This window comes from Thalassophryne amazonica, chromosome 5 (assembly GCF_902500255.1).
Source record: "Thalassophryne amazonica chromosome 5, fThaAma1.1, whole genome shotgun sequence".
Taxonomy (NCBI): domain Eukaryota; kingdom Metazoa; phylum Chordata; class Actinopteri; order Batrachoidiformes; family Batrachoididae; genus Thalassophryne; species Thalassophryne amazonica.
The window spans coordinates 119,958,599-119,970,737 of NC_047107.1; the positions used below are offsets into that span (position 1 = coordinate 119,958,599).

A 12,139-nucleotide genomic window follows, 5' to 3' on the forward strand; every position below is an offset into this window, starting at 1 on the left:
TCAACTCGTTTAAATACCCCTGTTATAATCCGTCATCTGAAATAAGACTGAAATGTAACATTTCAAACACAAACTGAAAATACTGTATACACACACACACACACATATATATATATATATATATATATATATATATATATATATATATATATATATATATATATATATTTAAAAAGCAGCTTATACCTGCATCTTCACTGAAGGTGAAGGTGGCGTTCCCAAGAGAAACAGTCGACGCGTCATTCGGCCCGTCGATCACGACTTTGGCGACCGTCACCTCTCCCATGCGGGCGTTATCTGACACGTCCGACAGCACCAGCTCAAACTCTTCCGTCAGCTCGTACTCACTGTCGTCAATGAGCTTCACGTCACACGTGGACATGCTAACGCCGGGGCCAAAGATGACGCGGTTGTCGCTAGTCATACCGCGGCTTTTGTAGTCGGAACCGGACTCCAGCGTGTGGAGGCTGCTGCCCTGCGCTGACTTGGCCACAGTGTAGCAGAGCGCCGACACAGTGCTGGATGTGTCACCTTTAACAAAAACAAGACACGGAGGAAGTAGGTTTGACTGTTTTCTTCTTCTGATGGAGATCAAGTTGCTGCATGGCTCCACAAATCCAGTTTTCACAAAGTTTTATGTTTTTTGTTTTGTTTTAGTAGTTTGCTGCATCTTACCACCTTGACATTGCACACATCATAGGTGATTAATGTGAGAAGAATGAGTGCTGTACCTTTTCTTTCCACGGGGGCGTGGATGGAGCCGGCGCTCTCGTTGACGTGGTAGGTCTTCTTGTCAAACTGCAGAGTGGGCTCGTCTTCGGTGTCGTTGATGTTGACGACGGCGCACGTGTTCTCGCCCAGCAGGGCGTACATGGGCATGCTCAGCTCCACGTGGAAGCTCTCGGTTCCTTCAAACACCTTGTCGTCGTTGATGATGATGGTGCACACCTTTGTGTCCTCGCGCTCATCGAACTGCACCTGAGAACGTGAAGAACAACAGCATGAAAACTGTCCAGTGTCATATTTTATCATCTGGAAGTTTATATAAAATTATTATTTTTAAAAAAGACCTGTCCAGCGTATTCCACATAGTCCGGCTGGCCTGGATGGGAAGCGATGCTGCTGGTGGATGTAGCAGTGCCCTGCTCGGTGCGGCACAGCACGATGGCGTACTGGTTGAGGTTACCTGTTCGTTTCACCGTCACTGCCACCGTACCGGCCTTCTCACTCACGTTATAGCTGCCGAAACCACCAAAGGGAACAAGAGGTTATTTTATGTCTGGCTACAGTGAAACCAGACAATATGATCAGAGAACCATAGTTGCAGTGTAACCAGACACCGCGTCCAGAGGTGCATTTTTGTATTTCTGTTTCAGTGTGTTTTTCAGCGATAATGTAAAAGTACTTTCTCACATTAAGGCTTCTGTCAAAGATGTGGCCTCACTGTGGGAGATGAATAAATAATGGATTACTTTTTGTTGCCGTTGGTCACAGTGAGACTGACCTTTTGTGCTCAAAGCTGATGAGTGACCACTGGATGTGGAAGACGTTCTCGCTGACCACGTTGGGTTTGCTGTCTTTGACCAGGAACTTGAAGTTGTCCATGGTCTCCTGAACGCTCTCCTGGTGCAGCACGTAGCGGATCAGGCCCAGGTTGATATCCGCTGGAGACAAACACAGTCACATTAGCGACTTTCAGCTGCAAACTCAGAAAAAAACCTCAGTTTTTTTTTTTAAACCTCAGTTCTGACTGGAATGTGGATCAGAGTCTTGGTTTATAATATTAACATAGGTGTTTTTTTATATACTAAATAGGTTTTGGAGAAAATGTCAGTCACATATCATGATGCCAATAGGATGTAGATTCCAGGTATTTATTTATTTTTACGTCAGCATATTGAGATGGAGAATTTTTCAACAATTTGATCCATTAATTACAAATAAGCTATAACAGACCATCAATGACTGAAATTTTTTTGCTGATCTATATATACGAGGTCTGTCCATAAAGTATAGGTCCTTTTTATTTTTTTCAAAAACTATATGGATTTCATTCATATGTTTTTACGTCAGACATGCTTGAACCCTCGTGCGCATGCGTGAGTTTTTCCACGCCTGTCGGTGACGTCATTCGCCTGTGAGCACTCCTTGTGGGAGGAGTCGTCCAGCCCCTCGTCGGAATTCCTTTGTCTGAGAAGTTGCTGAGAGACTGGCGCTTTGTTTGATCAAAATTTTTTCTAAACCTGTGAGACACATCGAAGTGGACATGGTTCGAAAAATTAAGCTGGTTTTCAGTGAAAATTTTAACGGCTGATGAGAGATTTTGAGGTAACACTGTCGCTTTAAGGACTTCCCACGGTGCGAGACGTCGCGCAGCGCTCTCAGGCACCGTCGTCAGCCTGTTTCAAGCTTAAAACCTCCACATTTCAGGCTCTATTGATCCAGGAAGTCGTGAGAGAACAGAGAAGTTTCAGAAGAAGTCGGTTTCAGCATTTTATCCGGATATTCCACTGTTAAAGGAGATTTTTTTAATGAAAGACGTGCGGACGGGTCCGCGCGTCGGCTCGCAGCCGCCACGACGCTCCGCCACAGGAAAAACACCTCTGTTGGAAGCCTTAAGGACAAGTTGGAACATGTCCAGCTGTTAAACAATTTCTCATATACTCACTCCACTGAAAGCCATCAAAAGCCGCCTGGATTTTACAAATGGTTATCAACACGGAGGTGTTTTTCCTGTGCCGCCGCACCGCGTCAGCAGTGTCACCTCAAAATCTCTCATCAGCCGTTAAAATTTTCACTGAAAACCAGCTTAATTTTTCGAACCATGTCCACTTCGATGTGTCTCACAGGTTTAGAAAAAATGTTGATCAAACAAAGCGCCAGTCTCTCAGCAACTTGTCAGACAAAGGAATTCCGACGAGGGGCTGGATGACTCCTCCCACAAGGAGTGCTCACAGGCGAATGACGTCACCGACAGGCGTGGAAAAACTCACGCATGCGGACGAGGATTCATGCATGTCTGACGTAAAAACATATGAATGAAATCCATATAGTTTTTGAAAAAATTTAAAAGGACCTATACTTTATGGACAGCCCTCGTATATATATATATATATATATATATATATATATATATATATATATATATATATATGTGTGTGTGTGTGTGTGTGTATTTATTTATTTGTCTGTCTGTGTCTGTTAGCAAGATTATATCAAAACTACGTACTTCACAGATTCTTACAAAATTTTCACCACGGATACATATTAGAACTTGTAAGACTCCATTACATTTTGGAGGTGCTCTGGATCCGGATCTGGATTATGGATCAACTTTCACTTTATATAGGCTTTGAAGGACTACTGTTAGCGGGATTACGCCAAAACTACTTCGGATTCTCACAAAATTTTCACCACAGATACATATTAGGGGATGGAAGACTCCATTAAATTTTGGAGGTGATCTGAAACCAAATCTGGATTCAGGATCAAGATTTCACTTTATATACACTTTAAAGGGTTACTTCAAAACTACTTCACGGATTCTCACCAAATTTGCACCACAGATAGATATTAGGGCATAGAAGACTCCACTGAATTTTGGAGGTATCCGGATGTGGATTGGCAGACATCAGAAATCTCTGATTGCTCTTGTTTACATATATCACTTTCCAGCCAAGCAAAGTTCTTCCCAAAGTAAAATACAATTAAAAAAAAATCTACAAAACATTGTAAATTAAAAAATAGTGAGTTATATAAAAGGGCAGTATGGTGGCTTAGTGGTTAGCACTGTTGCCTCACAGCAAGAAGGTCATGGGTTTGATTCCACCTGTGGCCTTTCTGTGTGGAGTTTGCATGTTTTCCTTGTGTTTGTGTGGGTTTCCTCCGGGTGCTCCGGTTTCCTCCCACATCCAAAGACATGCAGGTTAGGTGGATTGGAATCTTTAAATTGTCCGTAGGTGTGCGAGTGGGTGTGAATGTGTCTGTTTGTGGCCCTGTGACAGACTGGCGATCTGTCCTGAGTGTACCCCACCTCGCGCTCTGTGACTGCTGGGATAGGCTCCAGCCCCCCGCGACCCTTAATTGGACTAAGCAGTTGAAGATGTGTGTGTGTGTATGAGAGTTACATAAAATAAATAAAAACTGAAAATATTACGATAAAAATTAAGAAAACAGCAGTGATTGCAAGCAGCTGAGGACAACGAATAACAATGAAGAGACACTGAAGTGAAAAAACATTTTAAAAAAATACTTGTTCGTGTCAACAGAAAATTTCAGGATTGTTCTGTCTTTTTCTCTGAGAATTCGTCTGGTTTCCACAGCAACCACTCAGAATATTCATAATAATTATTCAAATAAATAAAACACCAGAATATGACAGTAAACAGGACTTCAGGCAGATCTGCCAACATCAAGAAGATGTTAAAGAATGAAATGAACAGAATGTGACACGTCAAACAGACGGCTTGGAGCTGCTCTCCACCTGAGCAGATTAAAGTCTGAACCAAAGTGATGTTGATCCTCGTCTGAAGCCTGAAGGTGAGATCAGCACGGACGAGATGAGTGGTGACGATTAAAAACACTCCCACTGCTGCCCACGTGCCTTTGAACAAACACTTCTTGTTTTCTGTTAAGATCTTCAGAAACAAGCTCATTTTTCTGGCATGCTGTCTTCACTCCTTCCACATTAGGCGACTAACTGTGGGTCATGCTGGTCCAAAGCCCCAAACCAGGTCTGAATCCAGACTTCTAGAAATCTGTACTCAAGTTAAAGTGCAATTACTACCATAAAAAACTGAGTCAAGTAAAGGAAAAAGAAAAAAGAAAAGAAAAAGTGCAGTTATTTTCTTTAACTATAGACCTGTGTCATCTTCTTGTGGCTGAAAATTCTAAAATTCCGCAGCTTCCGCTGCCTGTGCATGTGTGCACTTTGTAATTAAAGCTCTACTGCACTGCTGATAAGCTCTTTGGACGTCTTAGTCCTTTAAAAAAACAGAACAGTTTGCTTTCTCCTGAGCCTTCAACATGCTTGTGGAAGTTTTTCAAAATGGAGATTGTCCTTGTAAGGTTGCACAAGCTCCAGAAAATGCATCATAGGGCAGATGCATATCTTGCAGACTATAACCAGCCCAGTCTCGCATTTTTTTCATACTCCCGTCACGAAATGAGTCAAATTTTCGTGACAGGTTTTTTTTTTTAACTCACTATTCCTAACCCTACTCCTACCCCCTACCCTAACCATAATCATAACCATAACCTAATCTTACTCCTTCCCCCACCCTAACCATAACCATCCCGACCCCCCCCCCCCCCCCCGCTTCACTTTTAATTTCGTGCAGCCATCACAGAATGAATTAGAATGAATTCGTGCTGCCATGATGAAAATGAAGCACTTTTCATCACAATATCACAAACAAATAGATTGATGTCTGTTTCATGCTGCTGAATCACGACTTGCCGTGAGACCAGGTTGCTATAACCCCATGATATAAATGTAAGGGCCCCGTCACACTGAACACGAATGAGCATGAATGAAGCTGAATTAGCCTGAATGGACAAAAAAAGTCAAAATTCGAGACGCAGTCGGGAGGGACAAATATTCAGCCAGCCGTGTACAAATGCTGTGTGAATACCCAGAACATAGTCCGAAGCCATCTCAACTGATTTATGCACATTCGGAGTGCAGCAGCTCTCTCTCTCTCGTGTAGCGGTTGATGAAGCGGTATTCAATGTGACACACCAACGCCCCACCTTTCAATATATTCCGCTGTTGCGGTCAGTGTGGTTGGACCACAGTCTACACCCAGGCGGGTGGTTCCTGGCTCATCTGTATTGCATTGGAGGGCCACTCAGGACATTTGGCTCACATGGGTGTTGCTTCAGCCCCCACTTGCGACTTTCCAAGCCACATCCAGGGAAGTCGGCCAGGTTCTGTATTAGCTTTCCATTGCAGAATGTCAGCCGTCCCCATTCAGGTGTTTCGAATGTTGAAAAAACTCCTTTGTCCCTCAGGCCATCAGAGTGTAAAACTCCTCAGTCAGAGGGAGGAGGAGTAACAGGAAGACGGGGGACAGGAAGGAGAGGAACAGTAGTAGCCAGTAAACCAGTAGCAATCAGTATGTCTGGTATTTATATATACTGTCAGTTATTTATTTATTTTTTTAACTTTCACTTTTGATGCTCTGTGTGCTTCTTACCCTGTGTGCTGCTGTACAATGCTGCTGGAACCTCAATTTCCCAGAGGGAGTCTTCCCAAGGGATTAATAAAGTTCTATCTAATCTAATCTAGACTGCAGTTCGACTGCTGTTTAAACTTCCCCCACCTCAAACGCACCTCCACAGTGGCGTACATGTGCTCTACATTCGGGCTGGCCACACCAGTGTGCCCGATTGTGTGGGATGCACTCAAAAATGCTGTACGAGGATTTCAAGTGCGCCTTGAATTTGCCCGATTGTAGGTCGAATGTAAATTCGTGCAGCATTCGACCTCATACGGTCTCTAGTGTGATGGGGAAGTGCATTCAGGCACGATCAAGACATTCGGCCAGGATTTGACATGCCAGAATATTTCGAACAGCCCCTTGAACGTTCTCCGAATGCTTCGAATTGCATTTTCATGCCATACAAAAATTATGACTGCAGTCAGATTGCGGTACGACTGCACCTCAACCACCTGTGGATATGTTTTCCACCACATGCACACCATGAGTGCACAGTGCATGTGCACTGGCCCCACGAATGTGCCGAATGCTGTAAGAATGCTGTACGAGGATTTCAAATGCACTTCAAATTTTCTCAAATGTGGGTCAAATCCTCATTCGTGCGGCATTTGGGGCTCATTCGTGCTCTAGGGTGACTGGAGTATAAGTAAACATACATCTGCCAGTAATGGTGTTTTTGACTATGCTTGACTTTATGATTTCTGTGTGCCTTCATTATGAAACCAATATTATTAGGGAGGAATGTTATTTCAAAAAATTTGGAAATCTATAAATGTTTGCATGGAATATGGAAATATACACAGAATAAACCATAGCAGGATAAATGTTGGGTAATTTGGTTCCAAAAACCCATATGGCTGGAGCCAGTGAAGATATCGGGTTCAAAAATCACCAAAAATATCAACGAAAATGTCATATCTTGAGAACCGCTGCACCTAGAGACTTGAAATTTGGCTCCAAATATTGCTTGACCCCAAGTTTATATTCAACTTCTATAGTAACAATAAGCCTATCTGGTGTTTTTTAAGAGTAACTGACAAAAAAACTAATTTCAGTACCGATCAATTGTAACAAACAAAATCTATGTAGTTTTTATTTCAGGAATATCAGTTGAGTATAATCATCACATGTAAAGAATGACATGGCCACAATGAACTAATTATAAGCAACAGAGTGGTTTCTACGTCAACAGCACATATACGACACACGTGTTACTTGAAATTTTAAAAGCTCCGGCCATATGGGTTTTTGGAACCAAATGACCCAAAAATTATACTGTTATGGTTTATTCTGTGTATATTTCCATATTCCATGCAAAAATTTATAGATTTCAAAAAGTTTTGATAAAACGCCCCCAGTGGTGGGCACACTTCCGATAATCCGATAACAGATAATTATCGAAGATAATGTTTTCTTTATCAGATTATCTTTTTAGATAACTTTAAAAACCATTATCGGACCAATTATCTTCCGATTAATCTTTGTCCGATAACTTTTAAACCGATAAACAAAATAAACAAAGCTGAACAGCGAATTAGTTTAGCACTCTCCTGTTAAAAGTTTTGTAACAGACGCACAGCTACAACTTTTGCTAACAGAAGAAAGCCACTTGTATATCTGAATCCTCTGCAAACAAAAGCAAAACCCCAAAAGAAAAAAAAAATGTCCTTTAACACCATACCAATAGGCTGCCGATATCACCTAAGTCATCCAGAGGCATACGTTTTTAACTTATGGTTCAAATTTTAACAAAACAAATTTTGGACAAGTTATTTAAAATTACTGTCATGTCTGAAGTTTTAAGTGAAAAGATCAGATATATGTTTTAGTTTTAAAGTAATGTGCTAATTTTTAAGGTTTTGTGAGCACATCCTGTGACCCGCAATGCATTTTGGGTAGGATGATGTAATCTCAGTACATCACGACAGGACAAATGCATTTCAGACACACTGTTCAGGCTCCACGGACAACAGCATTAAACTCTAGTGCCTAAAACTCTCTTGAATATATTCTCTGCGTTTATAGATGTTGGTTTTATTTGCGTTTGTTAAATTCCACGCATTTTAAATGTAGCAGACAGGGATTACTGTATCTGGAATTTTGTTTTCAAGGCCTCTACTGCCATCTACTGGTCAGTAGTGTTCACTAAGCGTGTGGGAACCAGTAGATAGCAGTGTTCTATTTATTTTATGTATACATTATACAAGTTTCACTTTTTTAATGGAATTACAACCTTAGTTCTTTTTCAAATTCTCCCATTTTTTGCATCCAGTCTTATTTCCTTTAGAAATTTCCTTGACAAATAATATCAGTCTATTAGGACGTCAGATTATGTGTTACACATATACATGTGTGTGTATATATTTTCCAACTTATTCCCATTGATGAAACTTTTTATTTTCTGCCTGAAAGCTTATTAGATGAGTGTGTTCAGGGCTCCATTTGTTTACAAAATACACACATGTTACAGACCTTGAAATCCAACAGCAGGGATTGATATTATCCAAAGATTTATGAACATACAAATTAACGTGCTTACACTTTATCATGATTTTCTCCGTTGTGAGATATAAAAGTGTCTTATCGTAGCGTTCGTGTGTATGTGCATTATAACGCAGCGCACGAGCGACGTTACGATATTCTTCAGAACGACAACATACGCAACATGCATGCAGCAGCAATACACGCTGCTGTCATAGACAACTGCCTGTAAAGTTTTTTGGCAAGTTATAACTTTATAAACAGCGTAATTTGCAATGAAAGCCGCTTCATTATTATTATAAGCTATTAAATTTGTTCTACTAGTTGTAGATGTGTCAGAAGTAATATTGGAATTTATCGGTTATCTGTAACTTCCGATACATTTTTGGGTGGTTTATTGTTTTATCTTTATCGAAAATAACTTTTCAGTTATCTGATTATCTGTTATCGAAGTTCATTTTTTGGTTATCTGTGCCCACCACTGAACGCCCCTCCCTAATATTATCAATCAATCACAAATATTTTTCTGATAAACAGAGTATGCTTTATCTCATCCATCTAGGCTTCTTAGTTGTTGAGATAAAGAAAAAGGTTTTTTGTTGTTTTTTACCATGTTTTCCTTGAGCTGGAACTTTTAACCAAACTACTCCAAAATCTAATCACTAGATATCTATCCAAGTAATATTCCTACCAAGTTTGAAGGAAAACCATCTGGCTGTTTTTGGAGTTGTCTTGGACACACCTTTGATGCACTTCCATGACACAAGCATGCTACAGATGGTCAAAATAGGGCCCAAGGACTTTAAGGTATTATAACAAAGCATGTTCAAGCGTACGTATTGTCAGTTAAATTATAATTGTGCCTTCTAACGAATGCTACATTACTTATTACAAGTTGTTGACCTGTGATGTCTATAAACTTGGAAAAAATGGTGCCGTGGTCCTCTTCATATACAAGTATTCTGGACCTAATTGTTTATTACAATTCATTTATTAGTCTGATTATTGGTTAAAAGGGCACCATATTTGATTTTTTTTTTTTTCAGGATTCTCACAGGTCCACCATTGAGCCTGATTTTATTCTATCAAATAATCTTATTGTTGGTGCTTTTTTTTACACCAGGATGAAGGTTGAGCATGAGAAATGCTAAACCAAACCCTGTTGTGTGTTTTTCTTGTGTTTGTACCTTGTGTGAAGGCGGTGACGGGGCTGCCAGGTTTGAGTTTGCTCTCCAGGACGCCATGCTTCGGCTCGGCTGTGATTTCGTACACCAGCTGCCCGTCGTCTGTGTCGGGGTCGACGGTCAGCAGCTCTTTCTTGGTGATCAGGTTGGCAGCCTGAGCAGAATCACAGCATGGAGCACCACAAAATCAGAGTTTTCACAAACACTCACAGCACATCGTCAGCGCCCCCTGCAGTCAAACGAGCAGCGAGGGATTAATCAGGGACGCTGTTTGAAAGATTCACCGCTGTATTTCTCTCCATGTTTAACTATGGACTAAAACATCATGTCTGAGGCAGGTTGCTCACATTCCATCTTGCTCAGCTGGTTTGTGATGTTTAGGCTCACTTTAATTTGGGCTCCTGTCGGGAAACACCGTGGGTTCATTAAAGGAGTCGTGTTAAAAATTTGTTCACAATCAAGCCTGTGAGTCGAGTCCTCACTTCTGACAACTATGTTATGTGATAGAACTCCTCTTCTTCATGAATCTGTTAAGCAAGCAAAGAAAGCAAGTGAAGACTGCATTCACGGAAAACCTTCAAAATGTAATTATTAACACGTCCTTACATTTTATGATTACCGTATTTTTCTGGCTCATAAGTTGCTATTTTATGAGTTTAGGATATCCTGACACTTATAATTTGGTGCGACTTATATATGAAAAAATATTGCATTATCATCTATGCACAACAAGATGCATCTGTATACTGAATGAGGAACTCTGGAGGAGGAGGAAGACTATGAACAACAGAAGAAGATGAAGAAGTTCTGAATGAGAAAAACATTCTTTGTCTTTGAGAATGAAGACATTTAACAAATAATGTTCTCCACCTGGAAAAACATTCTCTGGAATAAAAACAAGGAATATAACTTTTATGCTACTCAGAATATTTGTTTGGCCTGTGTGAGACAAACAGAACAGCAGTGACAAATCAGCTAGCTAAATCTTTTTTTTATTTGTATAAATTCTTTTCTCTTTTTCTTTATAAATAATAAAAAAAATGCTGTATGTTTTCAAACTTTTAATTACATTGCACATTTACCTCATGAATGACAGTTTGTTCAATGGCCTAAATTCAATTTCAGTTTATTTCAATTTATTTTCATTTATATAGCACCAAATCACAATAAAGTGGGCAGTGCTAGCGACACAATTGACAAAACAATTGACAAAACAATTTACAAAATGAATATACAGGAAATTCTGCCGGTGCACAGGAGGGGAGGGTTTTAGAAACAGACACCACACCCACCTCTGGATGGAGCCGCACCTCAAACAGTGAGAAAAAAAACAGAATCAGGCATCAGAAAGACAACAAATACAGTATGATTTGTCAGCATTAAGCAACAAGTAAAACAGAAGAAACACTAAGGTGATCACCGACCACTAGCCCTAAGCTTCACTAAAAGACCCAGACTTTAGATAAAGTTGAGGCCACGGCACACTGTGTTTACTAATAAAATTAATTTAAAAGAGTAAAAAGCATAGTAACATACTATGCCAGTATGCGAGCCATATGAAAGGGAAAATAAATGCGTCTTAAGTTTGGACTTGAAGGTCTCTAGAATCTGATTGTTTTATTAATGCAGGGAGATCATTCCACAGAACAGGGACACGATAAGAGAAATCTCTGTGACCAACAGACTTTTTATTCACCCTAGAGACACAAAGTAGTCCTGCACCATGAGAACACAAAGCCCGGGCAGGTACGTAGGGTTTAATATAGGTCAGTTAAGTAGAGAGGTGCCAGTCTGTGAACAATTTTATAGGTTACAAGCAGAAGATCATTCACCACTTTAGTGAGAGCCGTCTCTGTGGAATTATATTTTCTAAAAGCAGACTGCAGTGGCTCAAAGAGATTGTTCTCAGTAAGATAGTCCACAAGCTGCGGTGAAACCACTTTTTCCATAATTTTAGAGCAAAATGATAGATTTGATATCGCCCGATAAGTTTTTCAATACACTAGGGTCAAGATTAGATTTCTTAAGTAATGGTTTAATCACTACAGATATGAATTATATAGGAACAGATCCAGAGGTTAATGAGAGATGATTAAATTCCAGTACAGTTGGCCAAAGAGCAGGCCACAGGTCCTTAAACAGTTTTGTTGGTATAGGATCAAATAAGCAGGTTGTGCTTTTTGTAGACGTTACGAGTTTCGTCAGCATGCCTAGTGATATACTATCAAATTCTGTAACAGTATTGGCACCCAC

At 40.3% G+C, this 12,139-nt stretch overlaps 1 protein-coding gene across 1 annotated transcript in view; it reads right to left on the bottom strand.

The window, feature by feature from the left end:
- The window catches only part of fras1 (Fraser extracellular matrix complex subunit 1), a 786,018-nt gene that overhangs the window by 33,441 nt on the left and 740,438 nt on the right, over positions 1-12,139 (bottom strand). Inside the window, exons 51-55 of the mRNA XM_034171199.1 lie at positions 9,890-10,040; positions 1,505-1,664; positions 1,071-1,239; positions 732-978; positions 187-531 (exon numbers count right to left, since the gene is read on the bottom strand). Coding sequence (XP_034027090.1) covers positions 187-531; positions 732-978; positions 1,071-1,239; positions 1,505-1,664; positions 9,890-10,040 — 1,072 coding nt within the window. The remainder of the gene's footprint in view (positions 1-186; positions 532-731; positions 979-1,070; positions 1,240-1,504; positions 1,665-9,889; positions 10,041-12,139) is intronic.